Raw genomic sequence first — 13,097 nt, 5'->3', positions numbered from 1 at the left:
AATTATGCCAATGATACAGTGCTTACTGACCAAACATCATGGAGCTTTCTGTGTCTATTAAAAGAATTTGAGATATATGTAGTCAAGAAAGCAATATTTAAGTAAATACGTTGAGTGGTATCTTGTCCCCTGAGGGGCCTTGCTTGGACCAGACCATGTGTGTTGTACTTCCTTCAGTTCAGACCAGCGGTTCACACCAACTTTGTCCAGATTTATTTCCTTTTGCCACAACAACTCTTGGAAAAGTGAAATTACTGTGTTTTCTGAAAATGTCACTAAGTAGATGTTAATCCCGGTTTCCCTCTCTACCCTTAATCTGCCCCTTTACTGTGGCACTAGCAGGCCCTTCCTTTTCGGAGCGTGCCATTCCTGCCTGCTGATTGTTCCCCAGCCAATCTCTTCACTGGTAGTTCTACCGTGCAAGGTCTACCCTACATAACCTCTCATTTCAGGGTTATATATGCATATATTTTCAACGATATATATATGTATGTATATATATATATATATATGTCTCAAGGCCTTTGGAAAGTCGAAACGCGGAATGGCGGTTGGTGCAGGGCACATAGCAAAATAAAAAACAGCACTAGCAAATTGGGTCCGCTTCGTTTCTTTCCTGATAAAAGGGATGTGTGTAGGAGACGGTGAATTTGGATATATATGTATGTATATATATATATGTGTGCGTGTGTGTGTGTGTGTTTGTGTGTATTTATATATATTTACATATATATCCTCTGGAAAAACCAAAGGTTACGGGGACATTACAGTCAGGCTCAGATTTCACTCATTCAAAACAATTGAAATTCAGCAATTATAGGTACCTGAGCTAACTATAACTTTAGCCCCCATAATGCACTGTTTATGACCTCACATATTACATAACTGATGACATGGTCGTGAGCTTGTTCTGAGACATTCTCTTCTTGAGACAATGTACTGCCAGTATCTTGCAAGACTTTTTAATGCAAATGTATTAAATTTTGGCCCAAAACAAATAGCTGGTTTCGCACACCACTAATAGGTTATGGGATGCTGTGGCTTTCTTCCATTTGCTGCACCTTTACCCCCTCTATTCGCCTGGCCACTTGAAAATGTTGTCCTTGTTTACGCACAAGTAAAAGCAAAAGTAAATGCATGAACCTATATATTTTTTTACACACACTACTTACTATTAGCAACAAGGCCACACCATACTCAAAATCTCACTTACATGTTAATGGTGCACAATAGCACGTGTATGGCAAAAGACACAGAGAATGGAAAATAAGCTGAATTGCCTTTTACAATAACTGAAAATGGGATATATAGGCTACAGAGGTAGATATTGGCTGAGGCAGACCCGTGCGTTCGGCAGAAGAGCTACAGTTACATGGCGGGGCTCTGTGGCTCATAGGCAAGCTCCCGCACAAGCACGACACTCTGCTGTCTCTGGCCACAATGCCTTAAAAAGAAATGATCACTCTGGTGAATATTTTGCGTATTTTTATCGCGTGCTGCAGGGCAATATTTATTTTCGTTGTTCCAGAGAATCCTACTTTGTAATATTTGCGCATTGACGCACACCTTCAGGGCGCAAGAGCCTCTTGAGTCACACATGGCGCTGTCACTCAACCTGAATGGCAGGTAGAGGTTGCAAAGGCATGTTAATCCTGCACAACAAACATCGAACACTGATACATTCAAACAGAGCGGTTAGTACTTTGGAGTTTACTGTACGACGCTTGTACCTATGAGAGTCTTCCCTCCATTACCAACCTTTTGTCCGACTGGGCCCCGGGCACCGAAGAGCCCCATGGATCCCTTTGCACCAGCTTCTCCCTTGACACCCTAACAGAAAGCACAAAAGAGAATGTTGGTTATAGTAAGGTCCACTCCGGTGAACAAGCAGCAGTGACTAGTTTGGAGATAGACACAGCCTACCATACCATGCACATCAGTAGTGGCTGTGGGAGCTAGCTTACAACATGCAACCCCGCATTCGCCTGTAGTCTGCCTAACATGTCACTGTCAGTGAAACATGTACTAGTACAGTCTACTAGCAATGCATTTATGTATGTACATGCAAAGAAGCTGGGCATCTTCCTATCATGAATCTAAAGTTGGAACCTACTCTTATATAAAGTATTGTCAACTGTTTTTCTTATTCAACACTTCTCAGCATGTCACCCGACTCTCTACTAACCCAACCTGAACCGAAAAATACTGTGAGGACTGCAGTGTTTGCAGCAAAACATGCAATGCCGGTATGTGCTGTAGATGTAATCATAAACAAGGGTTTAGTAGCTACCTACAATATATTCATGTTTCTACCTGCAAAGTACCAGTTAGAACTGTAACTATGCATCCACCTGTAATGCATCAGTCTATAATGTATTTACCTGAATTGTATCTACCTTTAACGAATATTTCTACTGAAATGTGTTATGTTTGTTCCTTTAATGTAGTTGTGCAATTATCTGTAATGAGCCTAACTGTCTATGTCTCTATCAGTTATGTACGTAGTGAACAGAAGCATGTTTTCCAGCTCTGCAATTTATCTGTTATTGTCTCTGTGCTCGTATGCCCCCCATTTCCTTATAGGTGATAGGTCAGTGAGAGCACTAAAAACAAAATTACTAGTTAATTAGGTGCCCCAGTTTTTTGCAGATTATCACCCAATTTGGTGATAATAGCGGTATCATGGGGTGTGTTTAGGGCATTATAAAGGGTATGGATGTGTGAGTGGGCGTGTGGTTCGTTGTGTGAACACAGTGTAGTTCTCTGTTCAATGGAAGGAACGGGCGTACAGGAATGTATCTATGTGACCTATCTATCTGTTATATGTCTCTACTACTTATAGCTATGTTTAGGCTCTATCAGGGAGGAAAGGAGGAAGGAAGGATGGAATAGAAGATGTAAGGAAGGAAAGAAGACAGAATGAAGTAGGTAAGAATGAAGGAAGAAAACAAAGAAGGTAGCAACAAAAGTTGAGAGGATGGACAAAATATGGGAGGAAGTAGGGAAAGTTACAAAGAAGGAAAGAAAGGTGGAAGAAACAGGAAAAGAGGATGGAAGGATGATGTTTGATGTTTGATGTTTGATGTTTGGGGGGTTTTATATAGCGCTCTGTCACTCCAGGGAGCATCCTGGCGCTTTGACTTCATAGCTGGTAGATTATCAGATGTATTATCTAAGTTCAAGGTGTTGTATACAGTTAGACAAGAGTTTTGCACTTTGATTCTGCCAATCCGTAAATCCAGGTTTTTAAGGATTTTTTGAAGATCTGTTCTGATGTGATTAGGCGGAGGTGCGCAGGGAGTGTGTTCCAGGCTTTGGCTCCTAGAACTGCCAATGATTTTCCGCCCTTAGTGGCAAGTCTAAACTTGGGGACAGTCATCAAATTGGCCGTAGCTGACCTAAGTTCTCTAATGGGATGATATCTGTGAAATTTGTTGGACAGATATTTTGGGCCACGCTTGTGGAAACATCTAAATGTAATCACAAGGATTTTAAATAATATACGCTTCCGGATGGGAAGCCAGTGCAACTTGTCCAGGGCGGCTGACGCTGACGATTTTCTTGGCCATCTTAAGACCAGCCGCGCCGCCGCGTTTTGAACCATCTGTAATTTATGCAGGGTAGATTTTACCACCCCTGCATACAGACTATTACAGTAGTCAATTCTTGATGTGATTAAAGCAATTGCTACTGTGCGGCGGGCAAACAACGGCAGGTAATCAAAGAATTTGCGTAGGCCTTTTATGATGTTGAAACAGACGGCAGCTACTTCTTTAGATTGTTGTTTAAAGGAAAGCATGTCGTCGAATTTTATGCCCAGGTTTAGAGTTGCGTTGATGGTATTTGGGGGAGCTTCCGCATCAGATGGCCAGCAGGTGTGTGGAGAGAAGAGATTGTTTTTCCCAAATGGTAGGATCTCTGTTTTAGCAGAGTTGCATTTAAGGTGGTTATCATGCATCCAATTAAAAGTCGCAGTCAGACACTCTTTTAGAACCTGTTCGGCCTTATCTGTATCATCATCCAGAACCAGGACTAATTGAGTGTCGTCGGCGTATGCAACCGTATTCACATTATAGGAAGCAATTAGATTGATCAGGGGTGCCATATACAGATTGAATAGAGTGGGGCTCAAACTTGAGCCCTGAGGCACCCCTGAGCCAATCTCCTTCTCCTCCGAGTCATATTGTCCTAACCTGATTATTTGTTTTCTATATAATAGAACGTTTTTGAACCAGTTCAACATGGTGCCCCCTATGCCAGCCTCAACTAGGCGATGTAATAAAATGGCATGGGACACCGTGTCGAATGCTGCCGATAGATCAAGGAGGATCAGGACTGCCTTACTCCCTTGATCCAGTGCAGCTTTTATGGTTTCTGTTGTGGATAGTAATGCTGATTCTGTGGAGTGGTTTGCTCTGAAACCTGCCTGGTTGGGGTGTAAGATGTTATTTACCTCCAAGAATGTTGATAGCTGTTTGTTAACCAGGGTTTCAGCACATTTACATAGAGCGGGGAGTTGAGAGATAGGTCGCAGGTTCGTTAGGATAGAAGGATCATGTAAAGTCTTTTTTTTCAATGGTTTTACAATCGCAGTCTTCCATGTACTGGGGACTTCTCCAGATTGGAGTGATGCATTGATAATAGCGTTAATCATGGGGTTCACCTCTTCTTTAATTACATGAACCAGAGAGGGGGGACAAGGCATGAAAGAGAGGAACGTGAAAAGAAAGACAACAAGTTAAAGGGAGAAAGCAGTAAGGACTGAAAAGACAGCGAGAATGGAAAATTAAGGAGTGAACAGATGAAAGACCTATGAGTACAAAATAAGGACAGAATACAAAGAGGAAAGTGGGACTATTGTTTTAGAGAGAAAAGTGACTGAGCAAACAATGGAAAGGAAAAACAAATAAAGAAGAGCAAAAGAAATAAACACAAATTAATGTATTTTAAAAAAAATAGTATTGATGAAAGGTCATGGGAAGGGAATAATTTAAAGTACTAGAATAAAGAAGAAAAAAAAGATAACTACATATATACATAAAAAAGATCCCGCTTAAACTCCTCTAGTTCATCTCTCTATTGGTGGACAGGCACAGATTTTCTGAAAGCATTTCCAGACTCTGGCAGATACAGCATAACCCAGTGAAAACAGACAAGGATACGTCACTGGGCATGTTGGGAGGGATAAACAGAGAGGTTACATCACTACTTGTTAGTATCTCTTCTCTTTATGCATCACATAGGCATAAGCACTGCTCATAGTCTCCTGGGTACCTTTTCACCTGGGGGGCCGTCTTCACCTTTTTCTCCTTTGTCGCCGTCAAACCCAGGTCCACCGCGGTCTCCCTACGATGAAATAAAAAAAGAGCGCATGGAATCCAACATGACTTGGCAGACACAGGCATCGAGTACTCAACAACCCGCACACTACCCTTTCCACTGGACACAGTCAAATAATACAGCAACTGACAATGACAATCCGAATGGACAAGCATTGGAAATATGAGTAGCTGGACAAGGGCCATTTGTGACATATTAATTTCACAGCTAATTAATTAAACAATTAAACAATGTACAGGAACACAAACAATAAAAGTAAAACAATAAATCAAAACGTAGTTGAACATGAAGCAATGCATGGTAACATAAAGAACAACACAGAACGAAACCAATATAGAGTAAAACATTGATACAATGTGTAGCAAAGCAGTGAACTTATAAACAGAGACTCAATGCAGTTAGATAATAAACAAAACAGTGTGAAACTTTGCACAGGAAACAATTAAACGATCTGCATTGAAAAGATGCAGGGTAACAGAAAGAACAAAGTAAAACGCTGAAAGAATTCACAGGTGAAACCTTGCAAATGACACTGAAAGAATTCACAAAAAATGGAAAGAATGATCCCATGATACACTAAACAGTAGACTGTAACAAAGACACTGGGCCCGATCCACAAACAACCTCCACACTCGCGGTGGGGGGCCCACAGTCGCGGAGGGACGTCAGTACTACAGTTTCCCATTGCTGGGCACATGCCCCGTGTGTGGGCCTCCCGACATTACTGCGGGGCCCTCGCCACGAGTGTGGGCCTCCCGCCAGGACTGTCGGGCCTCCACCACAAATGTGGGCCTCCCGCCTTACTGCGGGCCCCCGCCACAAGTGCGGGCCTCCCGCCTTTACTGCGGGGCCCCCGCCACACGTGTGGGCCTCCCAATATTACTGCGGGCCAACGCCACGAATGTGGGCCTCCCGCCATTACTGCGAGCCACCTACATGAGTGTAGGCCTTCCGCCACAAGTGTGGCCTCCCAGCATTACTGCGGGGCCCCTGCCACGAGTGTGGGCCTCCTGACATTACTGCGGGCCCCCACCACAAGTGGGGGCCTCCTGCCACGAGTGTGGGCCTCCCACCACGACTGCGGGCCTCCACCACGAGTGCGCAGGCCCTTAGTTCAAGTTCAAGTTCAGGCATTTGTATAGCGCACTACTCACCCAGAGGGTCTCAAGGCGCTAGGGGAAGGGGTTAAATTATTTGTCGAATAGCCAGGTTTTCAGTTTTTTTTTCTGAAGGAGATGTGGTTCTGATTAAGGCGAAGGTGGGTGGGGAGTGAGTTCCAGGTCTTGGCAGCAAGGAATGAGAAGGATCTGCCACCCATGGTGGATTTCCGGATGCGCGGGACTGCGGCGAGGGCTTGATTGAATGATCTTAAATGGCGGGTGGGTTTGTAGAAGGATAGTCGAGTGTTGAGGCATTCGGGTCCTAGATTGTAGAGGGCCTTGTGTGCGTGGGTGAGAAGGCGGAAGGTAATTCTTTTGTTGACGGGAAGCCAGTGGAGGTCTTTTAGATGTCCGGTGATGTGATCTTGGTGCTGGATGTCTAATATGAGTCTCGCTGACGCGTTTTGGATGCGCTGGAGTTTTTTCTGTAATTTTGTTGTGATTCCGGCGTAAAGTGTGTTACCATAATCCAGTCGACTCGTGACCAGTGCATGGGTGACAGTCTTTCTTGTCTCGAGGGGGATCCAGCGGAAGATCTTTTTGAGGATGCGAAGTACGTTGAAGCAGGAGGACGAGACGGTATTGACTTGTCTGGACATCGAGAGAGAGGAGTCTAGGATGAAGCCAAGGTTACGTGCATGGGCTGTGGGTGTGGGAGCTGTGCTCAGAGCTGAAGGCCACCAAGAGTCGTCCCAAGCTGAGGGGGAAGATCCTAGGATGAGCGAATCGGCCCTAAAATGCTCATTGAAAATGTGCAGAGTAACACAATTTTCAATGAAGAAAATTAAACAATATAGAATAAAAGAATGAACAGTTGTGCATTGAAAAAAATGCACAAAAAATAATGAGGCAATGTGGATTGAATACATAAAATAACTCAAAGTAAAACAATGGAGCAACGCACAGCAATATACTGAAAAATGTGCAACAAAACGTGTAAATCATCCACAGTAAAATAATGTAATAATGTTTTTTGAAGCCACCCAGAACGATAAAATAAAACTGTGCTGTGAAACAAACAAACGATGAACAGTGGAACACCTAACTTGGTATCTCACATCTTGGTGGACATAGCTGGGGTATTTTTCACCTGGTGAACCCCACGGCAATGGGGACATATTTGGGTCATAGCTTTCCTAATCTCAAAACAGCCTACCGGTAAAATACCAGAGTGCACAATGATCAGTTCAGACCTGCTGATGGCTGTTTTTAAAGTCTGTGTAAATCTGTTTGAGGCACGAGTAATTATCAGCCGCCTCTGCATGTCACTTCTGGGTTGACCAGACTATATTACCATCACCTCGGTGAAGATGACTTTGGTTTGGAAGGCCTGTGCCATTCTTAACTGGAAGTTTAATTCAAGCATTCTACCCATCACCAGGCCATTGTTATTTTGCACACCATGCCACCTCAGTGTGGGCCCCATCATGAACAAATCAGTCTTGAGCCTACTCCAATAGGAGCACAAACAACCCAAAAACCAGTTTTGATGTCGCAGCTAGGGAGGTGGACAGAAGTATGCAGAACATAATGGGCAGAATGCAGCGATACAAAAGGGGATGATGGATAAAGATTCCTGGCTCTTTTCAAGTCTGGAATTGCTGCTAAATGCTGCTGGTTGGTCCTCATACGTCTGGAGGGTGTATCACTTCCACTCATCTCTAACCAAGGGTGGTTCCATCTCATGCTCAGCTCAGTAAAAGATACAGAGAACTTTAAATGTAACAATGTTCTTGCCTAGTGTTAACAATAAAATACAACTCATAGGGAATCCCAAATTTAACGAGTGTCTAATTCATCCTTGAATATAGTTGCTCCCAGTATATAGTGATGTTACTTCGGTCATTTGATTACCTCTCTACCTGTAGATTGATTTGGGTGTCATTTGCCTGCGTCTGGTGGTGAAAGAGGTAGGTATAAATGGCTTTGGATAGAGGGTGAATGTGAATGTTGGATACGAGCAAGGGATATTGACGGTCCCTGCGGATGTATGACGTTACAACGCATGCTTTTACAATGCCTACCTTTACATCGTAAGTTTTACAACACATACCATTACAACGCATAATGCTTTTGGGCGCTGGATAGTGAATAGTTTAATTTACTATTCCAACTCCAGTCCCCGTGGATAGTAGGGAAGGTTATTGGATAGTAAATTAACCTATTCCCTATCCTAGAGCGCCCCCCAGAGCAATGCGTTGTAATAGTTTGCTTTGTAAAAGTTGCGTTGTAATGGTAGTTCGTTGTAAAAGTTTCGTTGTAAAGGTTGTATAACGTCCCTACAGTTGTCACGGAACCGGCTTTCAGTTGGATTCAAATGAGCCAATCCTGATGGTCTGTCTCACGTTTGTTAAGAAGGAGCCAGTGCAGCTCATCGTTGTTTCTTACACCTCTATATACTCCTTTAACAGTCAATAATGATTACAGTATGTTAATTATTGTAACATAATATTGATAATATTATGGTGATAGAATTTAAATGGGCATACTAATAATAATAACAATAACAATAATAATGATGATGATAATAATAATAATAATAATAATAATAATTATAACAATAATAATAATAATAATAATAATAATAATAATAATAATAATAATAATGACTGCTGTAAATACAGGTGTCTCGATTATCCTCTGTATTGATCCCCAAAGTTATAGCTTTAGGATGAAGGGATGACGTGGCCTTATTGGTAGTATATTAACGTATGGGCAGCATAAGAGGTGAGTTCAGGCGATGTGCCATTTTGCATATGGAACATATCCACATTTCAGGCAGGAAAACATGTTCTCAGTGGGCTCAGCCTCCCTCCTTTCAATTGCTATTTAAAAAATTATTTTGACTCCTCACCTTGCTGCTAGTCCGCTACACCGAACAGTGTTGGGATTTAGGTTTATAACGCCTTTTGTGAGCGCAATGATACATCTATTGAAAAGGATAGACCTCTTCCTTCTTCTTCCCTGGGTATTGCAAGCTGAGACACAAATGGCCGACCTGTTATTAAAGGCTATTGATTCAAACCTCGACGAAAAGGGTCATATTTCTGTAAATCCACTATTGATGTTAAAAATGCAATTTTGTGTGTCAAATTACATGTAGAGGAGCAGCCTGTGTCACACAAAATGCATTATTCACTTCCTTCTAGGCCATAGGTTTAGGATAATCTCAGGGGAGGGAAGAGATAGCCACATAGATGGAAACCCTCTATTTCCTTTCACCCGCTCATTGGCAGACCCACATCTCGTTTTCAACCAGACCCGCGTGCCCTGACAAGCCTCCACTTTCTGCTACCTGGGCATCATGGTCTACCACGTGGAAGAGGATTTATATGATGGCAAACTGCAAAGAGCTGTTGCCTCACTGCGAGTGCAGATGGCTTTCTGGCGTACACTGCCTCTGTCAGTAACAGGACGCATGGCGCTCCTTAAAATGGTCGCTCTCTTTCCTTTATTATTTTGCTAATCCCCCTCTCTATGTCATCACTTGCTTTTTCCAATCTCTGGAGAAGGCGTTGTGGGATTTCATATGGAACAACTCCTGCTGCAGGGTAGCCCTGTCTAAACAATGCCTGCCCACGACTCGAGGCGGACTTGCTGTGCCCCACTTTGAGCACTACTATCTCACATCTCAACTCCAGTGGGTGGCACAATGGATGTCGGGCTTACAGTTTATGAACACAGCGACAACATCCCTGGCCTGTGGTCTGCCGGATATACTCCACATGTTCCACTCCTGCACATGCGCACCCAAACCTAAATCTCCGTTGCTGGGGGCAGCATACCTCTGTTATCACCATTCTCTCTGCCTAAAATGCGCAGTGACCCCTTACGCTCCAGCAATGCCCTTGATTAGCACACCCAGATGAAACGCCATTACATTCTCAGCGTAGCTAATCACCCGGCACGCGGCAGATATCCACACAATCGGAGACCTTTACAGCGACAATAACCGCCTAACCTATGAGTCCCTAATGGCGGAGGGGGGACTCCCACCAGTCCACTTCCTCTAATATAATTCTTTGGTAATAGCCATGTTAACCAAGGAGGAAATGTGGCACTAGAGCCCCCTACCCATCTCACCATGCATTACCTGCATGTACTGGGACCAGGCAAACACAAGAACTGCTGGTTTGAGGACTCACTGTGCTTGAATACTGCCCCACCTTCACCCCGCATCGTCAAAAGTGGGACGAGGTACTGGCCCACCCCTGCACCGATAAAGAATGGGAGACGCTGCTGCAGGGTCCAATGTATGTACCCGCAATGCCAGATTTCACCTAATACAGTACTACATAGTACACAGGGCATACTTCACCCCTGCAAAAATAGAACAATACTTCCGGTATACAGCAGTCCCTCATTTCTCTCTAGTAGGTGCTACTCTTCTACACATGCTCTCGAGATTTCGGCATCTAACATTACTGGCAGGGGGTCAGAGCACATTTGTCCACCTGCACAGGAAGTTTGGAGCTGCACACCTGGGAGATGTGCATTCTTGGTCGCTACTGCAGGAATAAGAAAAACAGGGTCATGTCGTGCTTCCTCTACCTAGGGCTCATAACAGCCAAGCACCTTATCAATTGTAGATGGAAGGCACAGGAGCCTTCTTGGATGTAGTCCCTTCTAGCTGGGGCTCAAGCGGAGAGCGTTGACCTGCACAGAGAAGACAACCTAGAGTGCAGCAAACACTCTTTGCGTCCAATTGGGATACCATTCAAGTAGAGTTACGGACTTTAAAGGCTTTCTGGATCAGTCTATGAGATTGTATGTCAGAATATTTTTAGCATTGTAACAATTTTACAGAAATTGTTTTAAAAATATCATCACGTTGGGTGTAGATTTTCTCCGGTGGAGAGATATTTTTGTAAATGATATTCAGGACATGATATGTCTGTCAGACACTATTTTGATTACAATATCCTCGTAACACATTATCTGGGGGAGTTCACCAAACGGGACAGCGTTCACTTTTCTACCTTAGCTAGAGGAAGCATATATGACTTACTGTGGGCTGATCGTCTCACAATGGGTTTGCGTGAACTCTCTATCGCTGGATCCGTGGATTTACGTCATGCTGAAGGTGCACGAGGACACTGGGGCCTCCGGGATGTGCATTGACAGTGCAACACCTTGAGATTGAGTGATGCACAGCCCATGCCCAAGACACCTAAAATCCTCTTCCATATTTGTGGGAACCCCCTTAGATGCGAGCCCAGGCATCTATCACTGAGTGTTACTGCTGGGGCATGCACACACATGTTATGAACACACACCTTGTGCACATGCAGTGAATACTCCTTAGTGCTGACTGCAACTTGAACAGCCACTGATGACGCGAAGCAACGACATGGAGAGGACCCCGAGACAGACACTTACTGATGTCAGGAGATAAAGCTGTTTTTCAGTTACATTCAGCTCAGTATTGATGGATTTCTGATACTGAGCACATAATCAATTTGCAATCGGTGTTGCATCGCTACCTGAATGTACATGGTACGGTATTGGGAGCCTACAGCGTTTAGATAGGCCCATATTCTATTTATAATTTTTATTTTAAAAAAAATAGATTGAAATGCTGGACCTAGTGTCTAACAGCGACTTCTTTTAAGGCAACTTTTCCTAGTGCACACAAATCAAGCACACTGAATGTGGCATCCTTAAAATATATCCGACATCATGCATTGCTGCATGAAAATTCTGAAAGAACTGTTTAAAACATTAATGTTAGGCATTAAAACTTAGAAGATATGTTACTAAACCTGAGTTTTATGGTTCTTTCACAAATATAAAAGGTATAAAACCAGTTCTTGTCACAGTTCGCATCCAATTTCAGTACTAAATTGTTGATAATGTGCACCTGTTGGCAGGCCTACATCTTTCATTTGAGACATGAAACAGGTTGTCAGGCTACTTCTCACAGACTCCCCACTTAGAGTTTCCATTCAATAGCAGATCGTCTAAGAATTCATTCTCACCTCTTTAAGGATATGTTACCGGACACGAGAGGAGAGCATGTGAAAGACAAAGTGAGAACAAACAGAGAGAGAAAAAAGGAAAAGCAGAGGAGAAAGACTAAAAGAGATTAAGAATTAAAGGGCGATCGTGAAATATAGAGGGGAGAAAGCAAGAAGGAGAGACAAAGCAAGAAAGAAATAAGGCATTGGGTGGAGAAGGTCCCCTGCATGGTTTTGCAGGTGTGAAACCCTGAGCTGAGTTACCCATGAAGAAGGGTTCAGGTATGTTTGATTTGTTTTTGACCTTTCCTTGCATGACATCACGCGTGTGTCGACAGTAGACATGTTTTAGGATCAGGAGTGGGGCTCTGAGGTCTGATGGGGGACAACAAGAGTACTGTTTATAGTGAGCGTGGCTGCTGTCAGGTTGCTCTAACAGTGGGGCCAGATGTGAATTTTTAAGCAGATGGACAGACCGGTTTGTGGTCTACTGCTGATGTGTGTTCTGCAGTGTGTGCATGGCACGATGTGGGTGACTGTAGGCACAGTGGAATCTATTTTGGGATTTCAATAGTAGAGCCGATGCACAAAATGGGGGCTGCAGCCTTCCTGCCAGATGAACTACAATTCCTGGAACTTT

The 13,097-nt window shown here is 43.5% G+C and overlaps 1 protein-coding gene across 1 annotated transcript in view; it reads right to left on the bottom strand.

Moving 5' to 3' along the window:
* Positions 1 to 13,097, bottom strand: part of LOC144763327 (uncharacterized) — a 1,153,250-nt gene that overhangs the window by 268,584 nt on the left and 871,569 nt on the right. Inside the window, exons 77-78 of the mRNA XM_078648815.1 lie at positions 5,275 to 5,346; positions 1,759 to 1,830 (exon numbers count right to left, since the gene is read on the bottom strand). Of these exons, the coding sequence (XP_078504941.1) occupies positions 1,759 to 1,830; positions 5,275 to 5,346 (144 nt within the window). The remainder of the gene's footprint in view (positions 1 to 1,758; positions 1,831 to 5,274; positions 5,347 to 13,097) is intronic.

Source organism: Lissotriton helveticus, chromosome 1_1 (assembly GCF_964261635.1).
Source record: "Lissotriton helveticus chromosome 1_1, aLisHel1.1, whole genome shotgun sequence".
In the NCBI taxonomy this organism is placed as follows: domain Eukaryota; kingdom Metazoa; phylum Chordata; class Amphibia; order Caudata; family Salamandridae; genus Lissotriton; species Lissotriton helveticus.
The sequence above is the reverse complement of the archived record's forward strand: the minus strand, read 5'-3'. Positions and strand labels throughout refer to the sequence as shown.